This window comes from Nyctereutes procyonoides, unplaced genomic scaffold (genome assembly GCF_905146905.1).
Source record: "Nyctereutes procyonoides isolate TBG_1078 unplaced genomic scaffold, NYPRO_anot_genome, whole genome shotgun sequence".
NCBI classification, from domain to species: domain Eukaryota; kingdom Metazoa; phylum Chordata; class Mammalia; order Carnivora; family Canidae; genus Nyctereutes; species Nyctereutes procyonoides.
In genome coordinates, this window is record NW_026575139.1 from 28,243,008 (window position 1) to 28,265,965 (window position 22,958).

At 38.3% G+C, this 22,958-nt stretch overlaps 1 protein-coding gene and 1 long non-coding RNA gene across 2 annotated transcripts in view; one reads left to right on the plus strand and one right to left on the minus strand.

Annotated features, from left to right (window-relative positions):
- Window positions 1-9,462, minus strand: LOC129496093 (uncharacterized). Its single transcript, XR_008661657.1, has 4 exons — window positions 9,393-9,462; window positions 2,638-2,722; window positions 627-736; window positions 1-113 (listed from the first exon to the last, which is right to left on the minus strand). It is a non-coding gene; the product is annotated as an uncharacterized LOC129496093 (long non-coding RNA).
- Window positions 9,404-22,958, plus strand: part of MED6 (mediator complex subunit 6) — a 20,071-nt gene continuing 6,516 nt past the window's right edge. The window contains exons 1-6 of the mRNA XM_055304075.1: window positions 9,404-9,514; window positions 10,813-10,972; window positions 12,229-12,320; window positions 14,383-14,465; window positions 14,787-14,895; window positions 16,150-16,265. Coding sequence (XP_055160050.1) covers window positions 9,493-9,514; window positions 10,813-10,972; window positions 12,229-12,320; window positions 14,383-14,465; window positions 14,787-14,895; window positions 16,150-16,265 — 582 coding nt within the window. The 5' untranslated portion in view covers window positions 9,404-9,492. The remainder of the gene's footprint in view (window positions 9,515-10,812; window positions 10,973-12,228; window positions 12,321-14,382; window positions 14,466-14,786; window positions 14,896-16,149; window positions 16,266-22,958) is intronic.

A 22,958-nucleotide genomic window follows, 5' to 3' on the forward strand; every position in this document is an offset into this window, starting at 1 on the left:
CACAGTGGGAAGCATTACTGATGTGTAAAAAACTCAGGACAGCATTCCTTTGCTGACCATTCCCATTTTTTGCACATATCCAAGAGTCAATTGAAGTGTGTGCACCTCTGGGCCTGGGGGAGGAGCAGAGCAAATTTCTTTTACCCCGTCAAGGCTCATATCTTTATTACTTTCATAGCTCCTGCCTTGGATTAGTCCAGCACTTTTGTCTGGATTGTTAGGAGCTATTGCTAAGTAGGCATCCAATTTGCCCTCCACATTGACATCTGAGTTCCCATTATCAAATCCAAGCCTCTATTGACTAGCCAATGCCTTTAGGATCAAATCAAAACTCCTAAGCAAAAAACAAACAAAAAACACCTAGGCAAATAAGATCTGGAACACCAGTCTCATTTTCCAGCATCATCACATTGTATGCTCAAGGCATCATATCCCTGCTCTCTTTGAACAAAATCCCTTCTACTTCTGTGTCTTTGTACCAATTATTCCCCTGGCTAGAGCAAAGTGCCCATTCTCATTCCTCTTCTAGGAGCCATCATACTCACCTTTTGATACCAGTTTGAATTTTAGTTGTTATGTTCAATACGTTAAAGATGGAAGAGCAAAATGGGAGAGAGTAAGGGTACCTGAAGCTTGGACTGCACCACCCATCGCTGTGAATTTGAGTGACTTGTTTATCTTCCCCAAGCTTCTGTTCTCTCAAAAGTAAGTTGGCAACTTTTTCCTCCCAGCTTCACTGAAGTAAAATAGACAAAAAACTGTATATATTTATATTGTAAAATGTAATGGTTTGATATATGTATAGATAGTGAGGTATTTACACAATCAAGTTAACACATCCATTACTTCAGTTACCTTTGTGTGTGTGTGTATAGTGAAGACATGTAAGATCTACTCTCTTAGCAAATTCCAAGTATATAATACAAATTATTAGCTATAAACCATCATGCTGTACGTTAGATCCCCAGAACTTATTCATCTTACAACTGAAAGTTTATACCCTTTGACCAACATCTATTTCCCTCAGCTCCTGGAGACTACCATTCTACCCTCTGGTTCTGTGAGTTGGAGATTTAATAGTCACTACGTATGAGACTGTTGGGAGAGCTAATTGCAACAACCTTTTAAAACTGCCAAAAAAAAACAAAAAAACAAAAACAAAACTGCTTAACACTGTGCCTGACATATTGTAAGTACTTCATATGTAGACGCTATTATGTCTATTTGTTGACATTTTCTCCAATTCAGTTGTATTTTGACTTGTTATGCTTTAGCTTAACTAGCTTTTATGCTTGGAATTGTATTAGTTTGCATGAATTGAATGGCCAAGGTAATAGTCATTATCACTTCTAGTTTATTTAGGCCTTAACATTTACCACAGCTGTATCTTATGGAGTATGGTTGAAGAAATTGTATGGAACTACCATGTGATAGTGATATTGTAAATTTAATTCTATCAAGAACTATTAAGCCAGGATCAAGTTTTTATATATTGGGGATTCTTAGAGTCCAGTCAGGTATATTTAGTACTTTGCATTAATAACAAGCAACATTTACATAATCAAATGACTTAAAGACTCTACCTTTGTAAATTCTTTCTATTTATGTTCGCTATGCTTATATAAAGAAAAGTATTTTTACTGAATTTATACACATGAGTGTTATTTTGAATACCATCTTGGACTTATTCATTCTAATTTCAAATTTGACTTATTTCAATTACACAGCAAGGTCGAATTTATTTCCATTCTATATCAAATGCCCAGATTTAATAGTGATTTCTTTAAAAAAAAGATTTTATTTATTTATTTGATAGAGCCAGAGAGCACAAGCAGGGAGAGCAGCAGAAGGAGAGGGAGAAGCAGACTTGCTGCTGAGTGGGAGCCCTTTGAGGGGCTGGATCCCAGGACTCTGGAATCATGACCTGAGCCAAAGGCAGATGCTTAACCGACTGAGCCACCCAGGTGCCCCTTATTGTGATTCCTAAACTAGCTTTTGAGATCTGATCAACTTTTATATATAAATAACAGTTTTCTGCCAAGAGGGGTAATATAATTTGCAGTAAAAATTATTTTTGAATGACTAGCTTCATTTTTGAGTGTATACATGTGTACAACTATGTTTCACTCATCTAAAATTACAAATTTAAATGTGTTAAGAATAGAAACTCTCCCCCATTATTCCACAGCTCCACAGGAGCTTTACAGTTACTGACTTTTCTTCTACAAACCTATAATAGCTTGTAGTACCTCACTTTTCACTTTGTATCACAATATTGGTTCACAAGGCCATTCTGTACCCATTCACAACTGACAACTGAATGAATAAATAAAAATGAATAGATGAGTGAATACTTAAAAGCCAAATTGTTTCTTTGAGTGATCTATCCATGAATCAGACAGATGTTCTCAGGTTAGGCTATGGCATATTAAAATACAAAGTCCTGTTTGACTGTTGTACCTGATCCCCTGCCCGATATCCTTCACCCAGCTGAATATGACAAGTTTTGGGAAACTATGGAAGGGCACAAAGCCAAAGTTGGCCTAAGATCCCCAACTTAAACAGTAGTACCTGCTCTGGCACAACGACCCCAGCCACCAAGGGCTCAGCGAAGATCCTGTCTTGATCAATACCTACCCTAATTTCAGACCCACTTCCGAGACCTCATTCTTAGGAGTTCATTTTGGAATCTGGTCCCTCTTCTCCTGGTATGTTTTCAAAACTGACAGAGATAGAAAAGAAAAACTTACTCAGGAAAGAAAATTGGATCAAATATTTAACACCGCACATTAAGCCTGGTAATAATGACTAGATGTATCACTGTCCAAATAAATTTTATATTAATCATTAAAAAATAGCAAAAATAAAATAAAATACAAAGCAAAATAAAATAAAAAAATACAAAATACAATAAAATAGCAAAATAAAATACAAATGTGAGCACATGTATAATATGGTTTCACATTTTACATGGATATACTGTATATCCACATGGTATATGCATTGGTACTCTTCAAGTGCATGTAATTTGGGAATGACTCATATCAGGAACTGGTGACAAGAACAGGCACTGTGTTACAAAGTCTAGCATTTCAAACATTTTTGCTGTTTTGATTTTTAAAAAATTTAAAAATATTTTATTTATGTATTTGAGAGAGAGAGAATGAGAGGGAGTGTGAGAGGCACTCTCCCTGCTGAGCAGGAAGCCTAATATGGCAACTCAATTCCAAGGCCCTGGGACTATGACCTGAGAGGCAAGACATCTGCCTGAGCCACCCCGGTGCCCCATTTTTTCTATTTTTCAAGTCAATTTTTAATCTTTTTAAAATCTGGATCTGTGAAATGACATTGAATCTTACGTTTAAGCACAGGAAAGTAAAGAATTAGCTCACATTATATGTCAGGTCCATATAAATCCATACTCACAAGGACAGAGCTCTGTTAAGGAACGGGTCATTTTATCTGGCAGGAGATGGAAAATGAACCCAGAAATTTTCTTTCTGCCAATAAGTGTTTGGTAATGGTAACATAAATATATTCCATATGTGGTGCTAAGAAAATAAAATTACTTTTTTTTTGTCCATGTATTTTAGATTTAGAAATAAAATGCAAACTGCAGGAAAACTCGGCAGGAGATAGTTACTGGAGAATACAAAGAGCATAATTATTAGGAAGGCAAGCCTGGTATCAAAGTTACCAGGCAGCCAATCCCAAGAGAAAGTAACATGAAAGTGGATTGGGAGGGTCATCCAATCATCTAATCCAACCTTGCTGTGTAATTAAAATTGCCTGGGCAATTAGCTGTTTGGGGAGAAGTGGAAATGAACCTCTTATCATTTCGTGGGGACTTAAGAAAATTTCCTAACAAGTCAGCAGAGAGCAAATGAAGAGAAGGGGACTATTTGCCAATATAGGTACTATTAACCATAGCCTGCCTTCTCCCAACTTACCTGCAGCACTAAACCGCTGAGCCACCTGGGCTTCCCAGAAGGCACCTTTAAAAGCAAAGCTCCCCTAGCAGCAATGTTGAGGCGAGACAGAATGGATGTTGGGATTAGAAGAGCAGCAGTGGCAATGCCAAGGAGGAGCCTCATAGGAGCTTGAGGAGAATGGACAGGACTTGATGCTACACTGGACGCAGGCAGTAAGGAAGAGGGATGGCAAGTCTTCTTAGCTAAGAGCAAGAAAACAGGCAAGAGTGAAAGTCTTGCAATCCAGGGCACAGAACAGCCAGTTGGAGCTGTCTAGTTGGCCATTGTAAATATGTTTCTGGAACTCAGAAGAGAGGTCTGGATGAGGCTACTTTGTAAACCATGATAACACAGAGGAAACTGAAGACCCAGGATGAATTAGATCATCTAAAGAGGAGAGTAAAAACCAGAAAGATAGAAAAGATGAGGCATGGAACTAAGGATTAGAGAATCTGTGGGTAAAACAAAGGAAGAGAAGCTGCTGTAAGAGATAGAAAAGGAATGGTCTGAGCGGCTGCTGCTTCTAGCACAATAGAGAACAGGAAACACAATTTTGAGAAGCTGGGGTGTCTCATGCTTCCAGATTCTGTATTCAACACTTAATGGATACATATCCTTCTTAAGCACAGGTGATCATATAAGACATAAAATAAATCTAAACAGGGCAGCCCAGGTGGCCCAGCGGTTTAGCACTGCCTTCAGCCCAGGGTGTGATCCTGGAGACCTGGGATCGAGTCCCATGTCAGGCTCCCTGCATGAAACCTGCTTGCTTCTCCCTCTGCCTGTGTCTCTGCCTCTCTTTCTCTCTGTGTCTCTCATGAATAAATAAATAAAATCTAGAAAAAAAATAAATCTAAACAAATATTAAAGAATAGGCATTATGTAGAATACGTTCTCTGAGAACAATGTAATTAAGTTAGAAGTTAATCACAAGAAGATAGGTTTAAAATTCTACATGTTTGGAAGTTAAAAACACACTTATAAGTAATTTTTCAAAGAAGAAACTGAATTAGAACTTAATGAACACTTAGAGCAAATGATAATGAAAACACTGTACATCAAATCTTGAGGTTTACAATGGAAATGTTCCTCCAAGGAAAATTTATAGCCTTGCATGCTTATTTAAGAAAAGGACAGAGGTTGAAAATTAATGAGCTGAATATTTATCTCAATAAATTAGGAGAAGATTTACAGAATAAAATCAAAGAAAATAGAAGGAAAAATAAAAATACAAGCAGAAATAAGTGAAATACAAAAAGATACCATAGAACGAGTTGATAAAACAAAGTTTTTCTTAAAAAAATACGAATTAAAAAAATAAAAAATACAAATTAGACAAATCTTTGGTAACATTAATCATGAAAAAAGAGAAGAAAAAATTATTGGCTAGAAATGAGGATATATGGACAGAAATAGACTAGATTAAAAAGACTATATGAGAATACTATGAACAATTTTGTTACTAATAAGATCTAGGAATTACTATTTTCTTCTTCCCTGTTACCTTATTTAGGAAGCCATCTAATCCTCCATTTGAAGACCCTTAAGAATAAAGCAAGGTCTGCCAGCAGATTTCCAAGCTATTGCCACAACCACCCCCCTCCCAAAATTTGCTGGGGTTGCCACTTGAGATTTAGCAATTTGACTTTCAGCATCACCGTTGGGGCCCTACTTGCCATATCAGTAGTCAGTCAAGGATCTTCCTTGGGAAACTTCCTTTGCTTCACTCTGGAATTAGCCAAGCATCCAGGGTCATACACAACCCAAAGGGTGTGAGGATTGTTAACTGTCTTTGAATGCCATATGGGAATCTGATCAATCTAGTCCACCTTTGCTATTGCTTTTTGATGCATCATGGAGTCTTACGAGGTTTAGTGCTACACAATCTCATGAATACATGGTTACTGTCCTGCAATGAGAATAAAAATCCAATGAGAGGTTCTTGGAAGGATTCTGTGTCCCTCTGTGTTAAGCTTATCTATGTTTGGGATTCTAGGATTGAATTCTTAATAATTAGATTTTTTGAACCGCTGCCTTCAGAGGTACTAACCCAGGTCAGCTTTTGGTATTTGCCATGAAGGGTGGTGTAGATTTTCTCACAATCCTTAAACTATAAAATATTTGGTACCATATCTCTCCCTGGACCATCAAGGCCATTCTCAGGGGTTCCCGGGTAACCTTTCAAAGATACCCCCTAAGTAATTCTGAGGTAATTTTCTGCCCTGGTCTACATTATAAAGTAGCTGGCTTTTTCCTCATTAAATAAGAGAGAGTGAGAGAGAGAGAGAGAGAGAGAGAGAGAGAGAGAGAGAGAGAAAATTCACATATTTAATACTTGCTAAAGCACTTTTCTGGTAGGATACCACACAAAACATAGTCATGTGTTTATCTTTTTAGTCTATGGATTTCCAGAACATTAGCATACAAAAAGAAGCAGTTGGTCTACATTGTTCTAAGATCAAGAGAGATTTTAAGGAGTTTTCTTGTCATTTCTCATAAATCCATTTCCATTTCACAATCATGCCCAGGAGCTTGTGAGGCACAATGTCAGGATGTCAGCTCCGATGCCCAGTCCCAAGAGATAAATCAAATCATATCATCCCACCCTCTCTCTGCCCAAAGGCTGTCCTTTTACATAAATAGAACAGCCCCAACATTGTTACAGAGATACGTGTGTAGAACAATATTACAGCCCAGATCTTCTTCCAACCCCTTTGTTTTAAGCTTCTAAGAGATCCTGAAGAACCAGGAAAAAAAACTAGAAGATAGAGATGCTGCTAAATATCCTACATGGCAAAGGACAGCTCTCCATATTGCCAGTAAAGAATTGTCTGGCCCAAAATGTCAACAGTACAAAAGCTGAGAAACCCTAGTGTACAGAATATTTTGCAGACTTCATGTACAACATTGTTATGGACATGCTCAAAAATGAATCATTTTTCCTTTTTTTCACCTACTCACTTTTGTCAATTGTCATTCCTAACCTGATTAATGGTATCTAGTCTTATGAATGCGTATCTTGAAAATAATTTTTATTTTCTCTCTCTTCCTCATCTTGCTTATGTTAGTTCCCTTCCCATTTTATCTCCTAAATATCTGCAATCCTTCCTCCTCCCTCCGCTACCAATCCTTTGTGTGAGTGTAGACATCCTTTGGTTTGCAACTGTCTCCTAAATGGACTCCCTGCTCTGAGTCTTATAAATGCCTCCAACTCATACTCCTTGAGTATTCTAAAATGGAAGCCTAACTGCATTTCTCTCACTGTCTACAAGATAAAGGCTGAGCTCTAAGGTCTGGCTTACCATGATTGCCATGTGTTTTATTATCTGCAGATCCATGTTCTAGTGCTCTTTATCCCAATCTCCTTCTTTTCTAGTAAAACCCAAGAAAACAAAACCAACAAAACAAAAACCTTCACACTTCTGTTTATTGGACATGATGTTCCCCCTTTTTTTGGAATGGCCTCTCCACTAGCCCCCCCCACCAGCCCCTCCTGAAAGTTTCCTCCTGGAAAAATGTGTCTTTTTAAAACTCTGCTCTGTGCATGTGCATACTTCTATTGGGACACATAACACCTCAGGTATAAAATCCTGGTTCAAAAGTTGAAATGTGACAAAGCAACATGATCTATTTTTATTCCACTCAGATTTTAAAATTTTGAATTTCCATGATATAAGGTGAAACAGCCACAGTTAATTCATGGTCCTCTCCCTTTGCTCCTCAGTTGTGGTTAAATTCTGGGGGAGCCCTCATAGTATCTAAGTTTTGGAGGTGTAGGCACTCACACCTCATCCCTGTACATAGAGCTCCTTCAGATTTGGAGGTTCTTTTCTTAAGTCAGTGTCTTGCTTGTAGATAACCTCATCATTTTGCTTTGAGAATTTTTCTGAGGCTTCCTTATACCACACAACTATCCCCTTCACAGGGCTGCTTCCTACCCCAGATTACCTGGACGTTAAATCCTTAATCAGAGACCTAGAGGTATTCCTTTTCTTATAATCTTGTTAAAAATCTTACTTCAGGGATCCCTGGGTGGCGCAGCGGTTTGGCGTCTGCCTCTGGCCCAGGGCGCGATCCTGGAGACCCGGGATCGAATCCCACATCGGGCTTCCGGTGCATGGAGCCTGCTTCTCCCTCTGCCTGTGTCTCTGCCTCTCTCTCTCTCTGTGACTATCATAAATAAATAAAAAATCAAAAAAAAAATTAAAAAAAAATCTTACTTCAAAAATATTTCCTGTCTTGTGAATTTTTTGTCTTAGAGGCATCAAATACTTTCTTTCATGGGTTTAGACTTTTAATAGGTTTAGTCCCTTAAAAGCTAATGACTCTCAAATTGTTTCTGCTTAGTTCTGTAGCATCCCATATTGAGGCAGGACGAAAAACAGAACAGAGTAGCTCCTAAATCTAACAGCCCTTTGGATACACCCGGGGGACCTTTTAAAATTGAAGATGCGGGCAGCCCGGGTGGCTCAGCGGTTTAGCGCCGCCTTCAGCCCAGGGATTGATCCTGGAGTCCTGGAGACCCGGGATCCAGTCCCACGACAGGCTCCCTGCATGGGGCCTGCTTCTCCTTCTGCCTGTGTCTCTACCTCTCTCTCTCTCTTTCTCAAGAATAAATAAATAAAATCTTTATTTAAAAAAATAAAATTGAAGATGCTCCCCTGCAACTCTGCATCATCAGAATGTATGGTTTTGTTTTTTTTAAAAGATCACAAAATCTCTCATTGGTGGGAGTGGGGCAGGACTCCGCTCAATTCCTTTTTCCTTAAAGTCTCCAATTATTTATTTTATTATTATTTTTTTTTTACCTACACTGCTTACTCCCTGCGGGTTCCCCAACCTCCACGTCCCGGCTCCGCTCCCTCCTCCTCGCCCCGCCCCTCACCTCTGCGCTTCCAGTTCACCTTCCAGTCCCGCCCCGCCCCGCCCCTTCCCAGCCCCGCCTCCCTTCCCGGCTCCGCCCCTCCCATTCCCAGCCCCGCCTCCCCTCCCGGCTCTGCCCCTTCCCTCCCACCTCCCTCCCGGCCCCGCCCCCGGCCCCGCCCCCTCCCGGCCCCGCCCCTCCCCTCCTTCTCCCGGCCCCGCCCCTCCTCTCCTAGCCCCGGCTCCGCCCCTCCCTCTCCTAGCCCCGGCTCCCTCCCAGCCCCGCCCCTCCCTCTCCCGGCCCCGCCCCTCCCTCTCCTAGCCCCGGCTCCCTCCCGGCTCCGCCCCTCCCTCTCCCAGCCCCGCCCCTCCTTCTCCCGGCCAAGCCCGTCCCTCTCCCGGCCCCGGCTCCCTCCCGGCTCCGCCCCTCCCTCTCCCAGCCCCGCCCCTCCCTCTCCCGGCCCCGCCCCTCCCGCTCCCAGCCCCGCCTCCCCGGCCGGCCCCGCCCCCTTCTTCTCAGGCCCGTCCCCAGGCGGCGCAGTCTCCGCCCCTCCTTACGTTCCTGCCGGTCCCTGCGGTCCGCAGCGGACGCTTCCGTCGTCGGAGCTGTTACGTTCACGGGGCGCCGGAAGGAGGAGCCGTGAGCGCTTTTGGAATTATGGCGGCGGTGGATATCCGAGGTAACCTGCGCGGTTACCCGTTGTTTCCTGATTGGCTGGGGGCCTGGGCTGGGGGTTTATAGCTCTCGGGGGCAGGATCCAGGTTCCTTTGTGGTGACTCCCAAGCGCGCATGAGTGGTTTCTGCAGACGACCCAAGGCTCCGATCTGGCGAAAAATCGTTTTCCCCGGCTCCCCAGGGGTCTCTTACAAGCTTCAAAACCGAGGAGGTGGAAGAAGCTCTGGGTCCCGAGCCGTCGGGCCTGCAGTATTGTTGCAGACACGTATCTCTACGATGATACTGGGGTGGTTCTGCCTGGGTGGAGGGACGGCCTTTGGGCAGAGAGTGGGGTGTGATGACGTGATTGGTTCATCTCCGGGGACTGGGCGTGGGGGCCGCCCTACTCCTGACCCTGCGCCCCCCGCGTCCGTGGGCAGGAGTCCCTAAGATTTTCTTCTGTAAGTTTTATTTTTGAGTCTGTAATACCTTCCATCGAACACCCACTATTGAGGGCAGGGATCCTTTTTCGCAGCTGAATTGGAAAGGTACTCAGTTATTTGTTTAATCAGTAAAAAAAAAAAAAATACAGAGAGGGCAGCCCCGGTTTTCTTTTTGCATTTTGAAAAATTGGAAGAGTTAATTCTATTCTGAAGTATGAAATTGTATGGCTGTAATTAAGGGCATTCTACTTCTCATTTGCTTTATAACTTTTACACCATTATCTCCTCTATAAAAGCTTCCTAACTGATTTCTGTCCCTAATTGGGAGGTCTCAAACTGGTGGCTCTGACTGTGTTTCCTTTGGGATACATGTTTGAAAATTTTTGAACATAAGAAAACTCAGGATTTTCTTTTTTTTTTTTTTTTTTTTTGAGATCTTTCTAGGTTTCAAGTCCTCTCACTTCACCTAATCAAACTATTCTCTAACCATATACGTCTGTATTTCTCTACCTTTGTATGTGCATTCTCTCTGCTTGGAATGACTTTGCCCCCTTTTGGTACATGATGAGCTTCTATTTATTTTTTAGTATGTAGTGCCAAAACCTGCCTCCTCCTTACCCTGTGAAAAATCATTCCTATTCCCTCAGGTAAGGTGTTCTCCCTCCATTATGCCCTGATAACACATTTATTCATGCCTTTGTTGTAGCACTTGTCGCGTCATCTTGTCATTGCTTTCTTGCACACTTAGGTCTTCTGTGAGAGTATGTAGGTTAAGATCTATCATTTTTATATTCATTGTGCCTCCTGCATTAGATGCATAAATAATGTTGGATTGGCTTTCTTTTTTCTCATCCTTTATCATTTTGTTTCTTTCCTATAGATAATCTGCTGGGAATCTCTTGGGTTGACAGTTCCTGGATCCCCATTTTGAACAGTGGAAGTGTCCTGGATTACTTTTCAGAAAGAAGTAATCCTTTTTATGACAGGACATGTAATAATGAGGTGGTCAAAATGCAGAGGCTGACATTAGAACACTTAAAGTAAGTTATTGTAAGAAGGTAGCAAACATCTTTGTCAATTAGAGGTTTTGAAATGAATGGTTCTTTCAAGCTACGGATAGTGAAGTACAGAGCAGAAGTTTTGGAAGAAATGGAGTTTTGGGGGAGGTTTGTACAAATTTGACATTCAAAGAAGTTAATCATAGGCACTGATAACCTGGGAAGGCTTTTCTGATAATTTCATATATTACTGTCCAGTTAAAATATACCTATGAGGTTTAGATGCGGATCCAGTTAGTGATCTTAGCAATGCAACTGGTCTCTACCAGATGACTATACTTACTGTCTCTCTCTTTTTTTTCCCCAAAGATTTTAGTCATTCATTAGAGAGTGCGCACAAGCAGGGGGAGCAGCAGGCAGAGGGAGAGGGAGAAGCATGCTCCCTGTGGAGTAGGTGTCTGGTGTGAGGCTCAATCCCAGGACGCTGAGATCACTACCTGAACCGAAAGCAGACCCTCAACCTACTAAACCACCCAGGCACTCCCTTATTGTCTCTTACATCAAATTTAATGTCTTAAACCATAGTCTGACTTACAGTAGATTTTTCTTTGTATGACAAAGTTTTAGCTTGACGATTGCAAAGTAAGAGTCTTCAGACTTCAGATGCTAAATAATTAAGAATTTATTGCTATCACCAAAGTTTCTGAAGCAATTGTACAATTGTTTTTCATTTGTCACCTAATATCAGGGAGGGGTTCTTGATAAATTTCTGAGGTATTTTAAATAGCTTTTCTTAGGAGGCAAATATTTATGACTATTAGGACAACTTGCTTTTAAATAATACATCAGGTCAAAAAATTTGTCGGAGGCAAAGGTAAGGTTTTTGATGTTTTCTAGTTGAGTATGTATAGTTGAAATATATGGTCAAAGCATGTATAGTCTTCATGTACTATGTATTTTTAGATTTTACATATATTTATATGTCTCAGGAAACATTGCAGTATTTTGGTTGTCTTTTTTGAAAGGTACACTCTTCAACGTACTTTCATGAGTGAATACTCAGATTTAAGTTTATTGTGAATTTTTTTAGAGAAATTTTGTTGTTTAAAAATCAAATCTTTATCTATATTCCACCTACCTGGGAAAATAGCCAGTTTTATTGGACAGCTAGTTCTTAATATCAAACATAGTTTTAATCTGGTTTACAGTGTTACTGTACTTTTATATAATAATCTGAATGTTCTACGCAGTTGTTTGTAGGTCATTCATAGATCTCTGGATGTCTGTTCTGTTTTCAGTCAAATGGTTGGAGTGGAATACATCCTTTTACATGCTCAGGAGCCCATTCTTTTTATCATTCGGAAACAACAACGGCAGTCCCCTACCCAAGGTAAAAATGTGTAAACTTGAGGCATAATTTTCTTCTTAAAATACCATGATTTATTTAACCTTCTGAGCTACATGTTCTTACTTTTTTGGATTGGGTTCTGTTTTGGGGATTCCTAAGACCACATACATGTTCAGTGCTTTGCTAAGAGGACTCCGCAGATTCAGCATATGGGTCTGTTAGTTATACCTAAGATTTGTTATGATAGCACAGTAAAGATCCACTGACAAATCAGTAAGGGAAAAAGCTACATCAAGTGGGACTGTAGGAATCCATGTGTAAGCTTCCTTTGCTTTCCTTTTTGCAAGGGGATACACCAAGTGCATTCTCCTTCCAGCAGCCCCCACACACATATTAGGTGTGTAACCTATCTGTTTAGGAAAATCCTTTTGATCCTCGGAGTCCAGAATTTTTATGAGAGCTAATCTTTTTTTTTTTTTTTTTAAACAACTTAAGGAATTTATTATCTCATGTAACAAAAAGTCCAAAGGAAAAGCAGTCCCAGGATTGGTTAATTCGGAATCACAATTAAGGTGCTTTCTATCTGTGCACCCTGCTATCCTCAGTATGATGGCTTTCATTTTTATGCTTGTTCTCTCTCAGTTATCATCAGATGGAAGAGGAGGTGACAAATGCACTATATGAGCACTGACCCCAACCCACTGAGAAGATATGGTCTAATGAGAGTTGGTGTGCCTAATCCAATTGTCCACCCCTCTGCTCTTGGGAAATAGTAATTAGGGAATAAAGATAAGGAACCTTCTACACATGGGGAGAGAAGCTGAAAGTCCTCTGCCTGCCAAAATTCCAGACTCTCAGAAGGAAATGAAGTTTCTACTATAATATCGTTTGTACAAATTGTTGAGGCACACTAGTAGAGCACGCATAAATTTACCACTTAGGAAATGTTTCAGAAGCCAAGTTCCACTAGTTCTGTGCTTGTACACTAGAGTCTAGGGACAACTCTCCAAGCACTAACAAAGTAACTCACTACATTGAAGCCATTTCTTCTGTGAAAATATTTGTTGGGAACCTCGAACATCCCAAGTAACTTCTCATCTCAGTCCACTATGTCTAATTCTATTAAAAAATACATGGTAGATGCAGTTGTACCAAATTCATAGAGGATCCATTGAAAATCCTCATTGACACATTCAGCCAAAATTTTTACCTGACTTATGTTATCAAACATAAACTTGCTTTAGAAATCACACTGAAGAGTATAGAATTCAGATTTGACTTTGAATCAAAGAGCTAGTTACTATTCCAGAAATGACCAACTGCATTTCCTCATTAGATAACCTCATTAAGACATTTAGGAAAAACCTTCAGCCTGGTACTGATTCCAGAGAATGACTTGATAGAGAAGCTGTGCTTCCATAGTTAAGAATCCACATTTAATTTCAAACACAAAGGATCTAGAATCCTTGCCCAGAGGGAAAAAAAAAACCTTAGAACAAAGGCAAGGCCAGGAACAAGATTTCCATGATGGGTTCAGGTTATGGGAAGTGATACAAGGTGGTACCAGCTTCACTAGCAGCTGTTTTATTCCTTAGGACCCAGGAACGGGGCACAGAGGCAGGTTCAGTGCATCTGATATCTTCATCCTAGGTGCTAAATCTCTCACTCTGAGATCTTATTCCCCAAGCTGTAACTGACTAATAACAACATTGGATGATTTGGGAACTTGTTAGAAATGCACTATCCCTACTGAGTAAGAATCTGACTTTAACAAGATACCCGGGTGATTCAAATGTACATTCAAATTTGAGAAACATTGCTCTAGTTGGCAAACTGTTTCTGTGATGGTCCAGAGAATAAATATTTTAGGCTTTGTGGGCTTCAGGGTGTCTGTAATAGCTATTCAACTAGTGTCATAACAGTCTTAGATAATATAAATGAATGATTATGGCTGTTTTCCAATATAAGTTTATTTACAAAAATAGGAATTGCCAAACCTCGCCTTAATATGGGAAAATACCAAATTTTAGTTGTTCTTTTTATGAAAATATTTTTATTTGTGGCATAGCTATATTCATGAATATTTTTATTTTCACTGCTTCAGTTATCCCACTGGCTGATTACTATATCATTGCTGGAGTGATCTATCAAGCACCAGACTTGGGGTCAGTTATAAACTCTAGGGTGGTAAGTGTCTTCACATTCTTGAAACACTAAAGAAAACTTTTAATCGAGCTACTTTGTTTCCAAGAATCCAACAGAAGCTTCTGCCCCTTGTATATGTTGGCATGAAGTGTTGATTATTAAAATGTCTTTAACACTGGTCACTATGGGCCAAGTCCATGTTGAAAGTATGTATTATAGCCCCAGCTATATAGTGATTCAAGTTCTGGGGGAAAAAAAAACTGGAAAATTGCTGCCCTAGCATATGTAGTATTTCGTGGGTATTTACTTTGGAGATTTTAGTTGATCTAATGAGAAATTCAGAATTTGTGTTCTTTTTAAAAGCTTACTGCAGTACATGGCATTCAATCAGCTTTTGATGAAGCTATGTCATACTGTCGATATCATCCTTCCAAAGGGTATTGGTGGCACTTCAAAGATCATGAAGAGCAAGGTGGGTAGAACACCTAGACCTTCTAAGAACCCTTTTTGGTAATTCTGAGACTGAAGCTGTTTTCTTTAGGAAAACAGCTATTGATTTCTAGGTGTGTTTTATTTATTTATATATTTTATTTGATTTTATTTCTTTAAAGGCTTTATTTATTTCTTCATGAGAAACACATGGGGAAAGACAGAGGCAGAGGCAGAGGGAGAAGCAGGCTCCTTGTGGGGAGCCTGATATGGAACTTGATCCCAGGACCCTGGGATCACAATCTGAGCCAAAGGCAGACGCTCAACCACTGAGCTACCCAGGTGCCCCTCTAGGTGTGTTTTAGATAAGAAAACTTCATAGGATGGTGACACTGTCATAGCTACAGTTCCTGTAACTAGATGTGGTAACACTAGTTACCATAGGAACAGACAGAAATTTTAATGTGTAGGTAACTTAATCTTTGGTAAGTTGATTCAAGGTTTTAAAATATTTGGAACATAGAGAGGGTATTAGTGATTAATGTATCCTGCTTACCTAACTGTTGAGTCTCTTAAAATCTGGAACCTCAATTTCCCTAGTATTTCAAAGTAGGGGAGATGCTTTTATAGCCTTATCTCCAGGTGACCAGTTTATTTTCTGATCTTTCCATGTTATTACCTGTTGTGATGCCAGGACCTCTAGTTTCCATAGCTGCTAGTCTGCTATTGGTTCTGCACCATATTTTACAATAAAAGTATTCTGTACTCTGGAAATGTGTCTGTAGCAGTATACCCATATTCTGAATTTCCTTCTTTGAGAAATAACAACTCAGAATAAATTATTGAGGGAAAAGTAGCCTTTAAATGGAATTCAGACCTGTGAGATGAATGATTTTCCAAATATATTTATTTTTAATAGTAGATACAGGGGTAACATCATTTGACATAGGATTTAGGTAATTATGGAAAACTTTAGCCTTGAAAATTTTAATGTCTATCTATGCTTACATATTAAAACTGAAGTATCCTTAAAAAACTTAATCAGTTTTTTAAATGTTAAAATGTTAACTTTATTTAAGAGTGAAGAGTTAAGAACACTTGTTTCTGTATGTTGTGTTTAATTTATTTGGAGGGATAATCTTTGGAATAGCAGCCATTAAAAATAATGACTATCATAAATAAATAAAAATAAAATAAAAAACAATGACATTTGAGTATATTCATGGCGGATAAAGATTTGTAAAATGTAAGACACCAAACTAGGCAGTGTTTTGATTTGGACTTCATATTTTAATAGATAAAGTCAAACCTAAAGCCAAAAGGAAAGAAGAACCAAGCTCTATTTTTCAGAGACAACGTGTGGATGCTTTACTCCTAGACCTTAGACAGAAATTTCCACCCAAATTTGTGCAGGTAATGAAAATGCATGTGGTTAACTTTGATTTGACACTTTTTCCTGGAATATTTATTTTTAGTTGAGAACTGTTTCAGATGTGGCCTAAAAATAGTTATTTTCTTCATTAGTTACAAATGGTCTCTAGGGGAGAGAAAAGGGTCTCTGAATCAAAGGAAAGATTTTCAAAGACTTAATGGAAGAAGTGGGCAAAGGGAATGGAATTAACACTGTTTTATGCTCTTTAAGGTTATTTTCTCTTTAAATCTTCATAAAGACTGCATTCTCATTCCAAAGTTGCTAAAAGTGTCACAGATGGTAACTAAACTAGAATATGAAAAAAAAAAAACAAAACTAGAATATGAAACTCATGCTGTTTTTATTCTGTATGCTGCCTTTCAGCCTGATGTAGTAGATATCTAAGTCCTTAAATGATAGACTAGTTAAAACTTTTTTAACAAGTGGTGCTTGGCTGGCTCTGTCAGTAGAGCATGTGACTCTTGTTCTCAGTGTTGTGAGTTTGAGCCTCACACTGGGTGTAGAGATTATAAGTAAACTTAAAAAACAAAAAACTTCTGTAACAAAAAGAACAGAACATTTGAGGTGAAGGGTTTGGCATAATAAATGGAGGAGTAAAAAAACAGACTTCCATCATATTGGTGATTAAGTTATATGAATTCTAGTACGTTATTTAGTGTAATAGTAATAGCAAATCCACCTGCCATTCTACTCAGTGAGCTCCTGAAGTGAAGTAAGTATGAGATGGAATATGTGCACGTTATTCTAGTTAGTCTCAGTTCATATATACAGGGCTGTACACACAAGATCATGTAAACTATTATTCTTGTGGGGGGAGGGGACTAAGATTTTCAGGTTGGTTTTAGATTAAATGAGATTTTTCACACTTTGGGATGACTTTAGAACAGGCCTCACCTTCTCCTTTTCCTGACTCCACTGTGTGAGTTATGTGCTATTGGAATGGTGATGTGGTGAAGGGAATGGAGGTCAGAATGGAATGTGTGACAGTGAAGTCAATTTAGAGAACTCTCATGAATTGCATTTGAAGATAAAATAGTGTCTGTTGAATAAGTAAATAAATTATAGTGTGTGTAGGGATATGAGTAACCATGATAGTGTGGGAGGTTAGTTGTGGTTGACCATTCAGCGAGAGTACATAGTATATATGAGGGAGGCTGAGGGAAGAACACCTTGACCTATACAGTACAGTATCCATTCGGCACATGTGACTATAGAACATTTGAAACACAGCCTGTCTAAATTGAGCTGTGATAATAGTGTAAAATGCATACTGGGTTCAAAGACTTGGGGGGCAGGGTGCAGAGTAAAAAAATGTAATTACCATCTTGCATTTGTGGCTCACATATTTCTTTTGGATAGTGCTGATCTAGAAAATGGGAACAACACACAAAACCAGAAATAAGAAAGAGTATTAATGGAGATATTAGTATTCATATTAATTAGTCGACATACTAATAATAATAATGGGTAGATTTTTCAGAAACCAGAAATCCTTAGTTTGTTGTTCTTTTTCTAGTTCCTTGATCTGTAAATTTAAGATTACTTATTTGAGAATTTTCTTTCTCTTTAATGAAGGCATTTATTACTATAAATTTTACTTAGTACTGCTTTTGTTGCATACTGTAAGTTTTGGTATAATTTATTTTCATTTTTATTTCTTTCCTTTTTGATTTCTTCTTTGACCCATTGGTCGTTTAGGAGTGTGTTGTTTAATTTTCACATACAAGTTAGCAAAAGGAAGGAAATGAAAAAGATAAGTTGAAAAACAAATGAAATAGACTAGAAAAACTCTAGAAAAAAATGAAACTGTTGGTGTTTTGTAAAGATAAAATTGACACTTTTTTTTTTTTAAAGATTTTATTTATTTATTAATGAGAGACAGAGAGAGAGAGAGAGCGGCAGAGACACAGGCAGAGGGAGAAGCAGGCTCCATGCAAGGAGCTCGACATGGGACTCGATCCCGGGTCTCCAGGATCATGCCCTGGGCTGAAAGTGGCACTAAACCACTGAGCACCGGGGCTGCCCAAAATTGTCACATTTTTAACTAGATTAACAAAGAGAGGAAACTCAAATCAAATTAGAAATGAAAGAGGAGATGGAAACAAAAGAATCACAAGAGACATATCTAATTATGTGTCAAAAAATTGGAAAACCTTAAGAAATTCCTAGAAATGTACAACTTAACCCAGACTGAATCATGAAGAAACAAAATCTGAACAGACCAAAAATGAGTAGGGAGATTAAATTAGTAATCACAATCCTCTCCATGAAGAAAGGTCTAGGACCAGATGACTTCGTAGGTAAATTCTACCAACATTTAAATAAATGAGAATTAACACCAATCCTTCTCAAACTCTTTTTCAAAAATTGAAGAGGAAGGGAACATTGCCAGATTCATTGTATGAGGGCATTAATCTGATACCAAAGACAAAGACACTAGAAGAAAAGAAAGCTACTATATTTAGTATCTATGATGAATACAGATCCAAAAATCCTTGATGAAATACTAGCAAACCAAATTTACCAGCACATTAAGAGAATCATGTACCATGATCAAGTGGGATTTATCCCTGAAATGCAAGGATAGTGCAACATAACTGAAATCAATCTTGATGGTATACTGCATTATCAGAACAAAGGTTAAAAATCACACGATCATCTCAATAGATGCAGAATGAGCATGTGACAAAATTCAACACTCTTATGATAAAAACATTCAACATACTCAGTAAGAAAGGAATGTGCCTCAACATAATAAAGGCCATATGTAATAAACCCACAGCTAACATACTCAGTGATGAAAAACAGTTTTTCCTCTAAAATCAGAAAGAGGACAACAGTATCCACTTTGCACAGTTCTAGTCAATATAGTACTGGAAGTTCTACTAGAGAAATTAGTCAAGAAAAAGAAATACAAGGCATTCAAATAGGAAAAAAAGTAAAAGTGTCTCTTTACATGACCCCTGATATGATTTTTTACATACCAAACCTTAAAGATTCCGCTAAAAAGCTGTTAGAACTAATCAGCAAATTCAGTAAAGTTGCAAGATGCAGAGTCACTCAAAAATGGGTTGCCTTTCTGTATACTGACAACAAATTATCTGAGAAAGTTACCTGAGAAAGATATTAAAGATGGTAAATTCCATTTACAGTATCATCAAAAAATACTTAGTAATACAGTTTTTGTGGTAAATTCCATTTACGGTTTCATCAAAAAATACTTAGTAATAAAGTTTTTGTTTTCAGCTTTATTGAGATATAACTAGTATATAGCATTATGTACATTTAAGATACAGTGTGTTGATTTGATACACATATATTGCAAAATGTCACCTGACCCCATAGCATTAGCTAGCCTCCATCACATCACGTAACATAATTACCATTTCTTTTTTGTGTCAAGATCATTTATGATTCACTCTTTTAGGAACTTTTGAGTATATAATATGTTATTAACTATAACCACCATGCTGTAATTGGATCCCCAGAACTTATTTATGTTATCAGTGGAAGTTTGCACCTTTTGACCAACATTTTCCCATTTCTCCTGCCAACCTCCACTCAAGCCATCACTTTACTCTCTTTATGAATGTGGCCTTTTTAGATTCCACATATAAGTGATACATAGAGTATTTCATGTTCTCTTTCTGGTATATTTCACATAGCCCTCAAGTTTCATCTTTATTGCAAATGGCAGCATTTCCTGCTTTCTAATAGCTAAATAATATTCAATTTCATACCACATTTTCTTTATCCATTCATCTTTTAATAGATGGTAGGTTGTTTCTATATCTTATTGTTGTGAATAATGCTGCAGTAAACATGGGAATGCAGTTATCTCCAATATCTTGTTTTCATTTCCTTTGGATACTTGTAAGTGGGCTTGCTGGATCATGTATTTCTATTTTTAATTTTTTTGGGAACCTCTGTACTGTTTGCCATACTGGCTGTACCAGTTTACATTCCTACCAGCAGTGTGTCAGGGTTCCCTCTTGACATCCTCACCAATACTTATAATCTCTTGTCTTTTTGATGATAGTCATTGTAATACTTGTGAAGGGATATCTCATTGTGGTTTTGATTTGCATTTCCCTGATGATTAGAATCTTGAGCACCTTTTGATGTACTTGTTTAATGTAATGTAGGTCTTCTTTGGAAAAACATTTATTCATTTCCTCTGCTCATTTTTTAATTGGGTTATTTGGGGTTTTTGTTTTGTTGTTCTGCATTGAGTTGTAGGAGTTCTTTATATATTTTGGATATTAACTCCTTATCAGATATTTGTAAATATTTTCTCCCATTCTGTAGGTTGCCTTTTCATTTTGTTGATGGTTTTCTTTGCTGTGCAGAAGCTTTTTAGTTTGATGTAGTCCCACTTGTTTATTTTTGATTTTGATAGGTTTGCTTTTGATATCAAACCAAAAAAATTATCTCCAAGACTGATGTCAAGGAGCTAATAGCCTGTTTTCTTCTAGGGTTTTATGGTTTCAGGTCCCATGTTCATGTTTTTAATCCATTTTGAGTTAATCTTTATGTATGGTGTAAGATAGTGGTCTAGTTTTATTCTTTTGCATGTGGTTGCCAGTCTTCCCAACACCATTAATTGAAGAGACCATCTTTTCCCCATTTTCTCCATTGTATATTCTTGGCCCTTTGTTGTAAATTAATTGACCGTATATATGTGGTTGATCTTTGAACTGTTATGTTCCACTGATGTATGTGTCTGTTTTTATGCCAAAATCATACTGCTTTGATTACCACAGCTTTGTAGTATAGCTTGAAATTTGAGATACAAGCATTTTTACATTTATTGCAGCAGTATTCACAATAGCCAAGATGTGGAAACAACCCAGATGTCCCACCACAGATAAATTAATAAAGAAACTGTGGTGTATACATATAGTGGAATATTATTCAGCCTTTAAAAAGAAGGAAATTGTACATTTGCAACATCATGGAAGGACCTGGAAGATGCTGTTAATTGAAATAAGTCAGTTGCAGAATGATGAGTATCGTATGATTCCACTTATATGAGGTATATAAAGTAGTCAAACTTTAGTAGTGAAACAGATGCAGAAAATGTGGTGGTTGCCAGAGGATGGGGGGGGGCATAGGGAATTGTTAAATGGATATAACGTTTCAGTTACACAAGATGAGTAAGAAGTTCTAGTGATCTGCTGTACAACATAGTGCCTATAGATGGCGTTAAACACTTAAAAACTCTGTAAGAAAGTGGATTTCTTGTGACATGTTCTTAGCACACAATAAAACCTAAAATCATAGGAATATAAAGAATCTTTTGGAAATAATGGATGTGTTTATTACCTTGATTGTGATGATGATATCACAGGTATATGTGTATGTCCAGACTCATCAAATTGTACACATTAAATAAGTGCGGTTTCTATATATCAGTTATACCTCAATATACCTGAGTGGGGGGTGAGGTAGAAACAAGAAAATACTCTGAAATTTTGCTCCATGTGATTGTGGTAGGGAAGAGTAATGAAAAAATACAAGACATGAAAGATGGTTAGGGTTAGATTGAGGATTTTGTATGCTGGACAAAAGAATTTGTGGTTAATTCTGTAGCCTAGTACTTAAATATTTGCTATTTTAAATCCATAACCACTTGGATAAATATAACAGGTTTCCAGCTGCATTAAGTAATTTGAAGTATTTGAACTATCATCACTACAGACAAACCAAAGCAGTAGCAACTTTTGTATATTCATTTTAAAATACATGCTCTCTATGGGTGCCTGAGTGACTTAAGTGCTCTAGGAGTGCCTGAGTCAATTAAGCATCTGACTCTTGGTTTGGCTCAGATCCTAATCTCATGGTCATGAGGTGATGGAGCCTTGTCTTAGGCTTTGTGCTCAGTGCAGAGTCTGTTTCACATTCTCTGTCCCTCTCCCTCCTGCTCTTGCTCTCTCACACTCTCTTTCTCTCAAATGAATAAAACATTTTAAAAAAAATAATACTCTCTTAAGTATAGTAATGTCTTCTGGGCAGCCCAGGTGGCTCAGTGGTTTAGCGCCCCCTTCAGCCCAGGGTGTGATCCTGGAGTCCTGGGATCGAGTCCCACGTCGGGCTCCCTGCATGGAGCCTGCTTCTCCTTCTGCCTGTGTCTCTGCCTCTCTCTCTGTGTCTCTATGAATAAGTAAATAAATAAAATCTTTAAAAAAAAAAAAAGAAATACCTTCTACCTCATCTTATAGACCCTTATCACTGACTAGGTGAGAACTATTGATGGTAACAGTAGGGACCCATGACTTGTTTCCAAACAGTTGCAAGGAAGTAATATAGTTTTATGTATTAGGAAGACAACCAATAACAATGTAGAGGATGCTTAGGAAAATGTGGTGTTTGGAATCAGAGAAGTTAGGTTGTAGAGAGCTCTAATTAATTATGTGGCTATAGAAAATAGATTAAAGATATATTTAGATTTAGGATTGCCTAAATTTGGTGATTGGATTTGGAGAGGTTGGCATTAAGGATGATTCTGAGGCTTCAGGCTTAGATTTATTATTATTATTACTATTAAAACTCAATTTAACATATACTGTATTATTAGTTTCAAAAGTGTAATTTAGTGATTCATCAGTTGCATACAACACCCAGTGCTCATTACATCAAGTGCCCTCCTTAATGACCATCACCCAATTATCCCA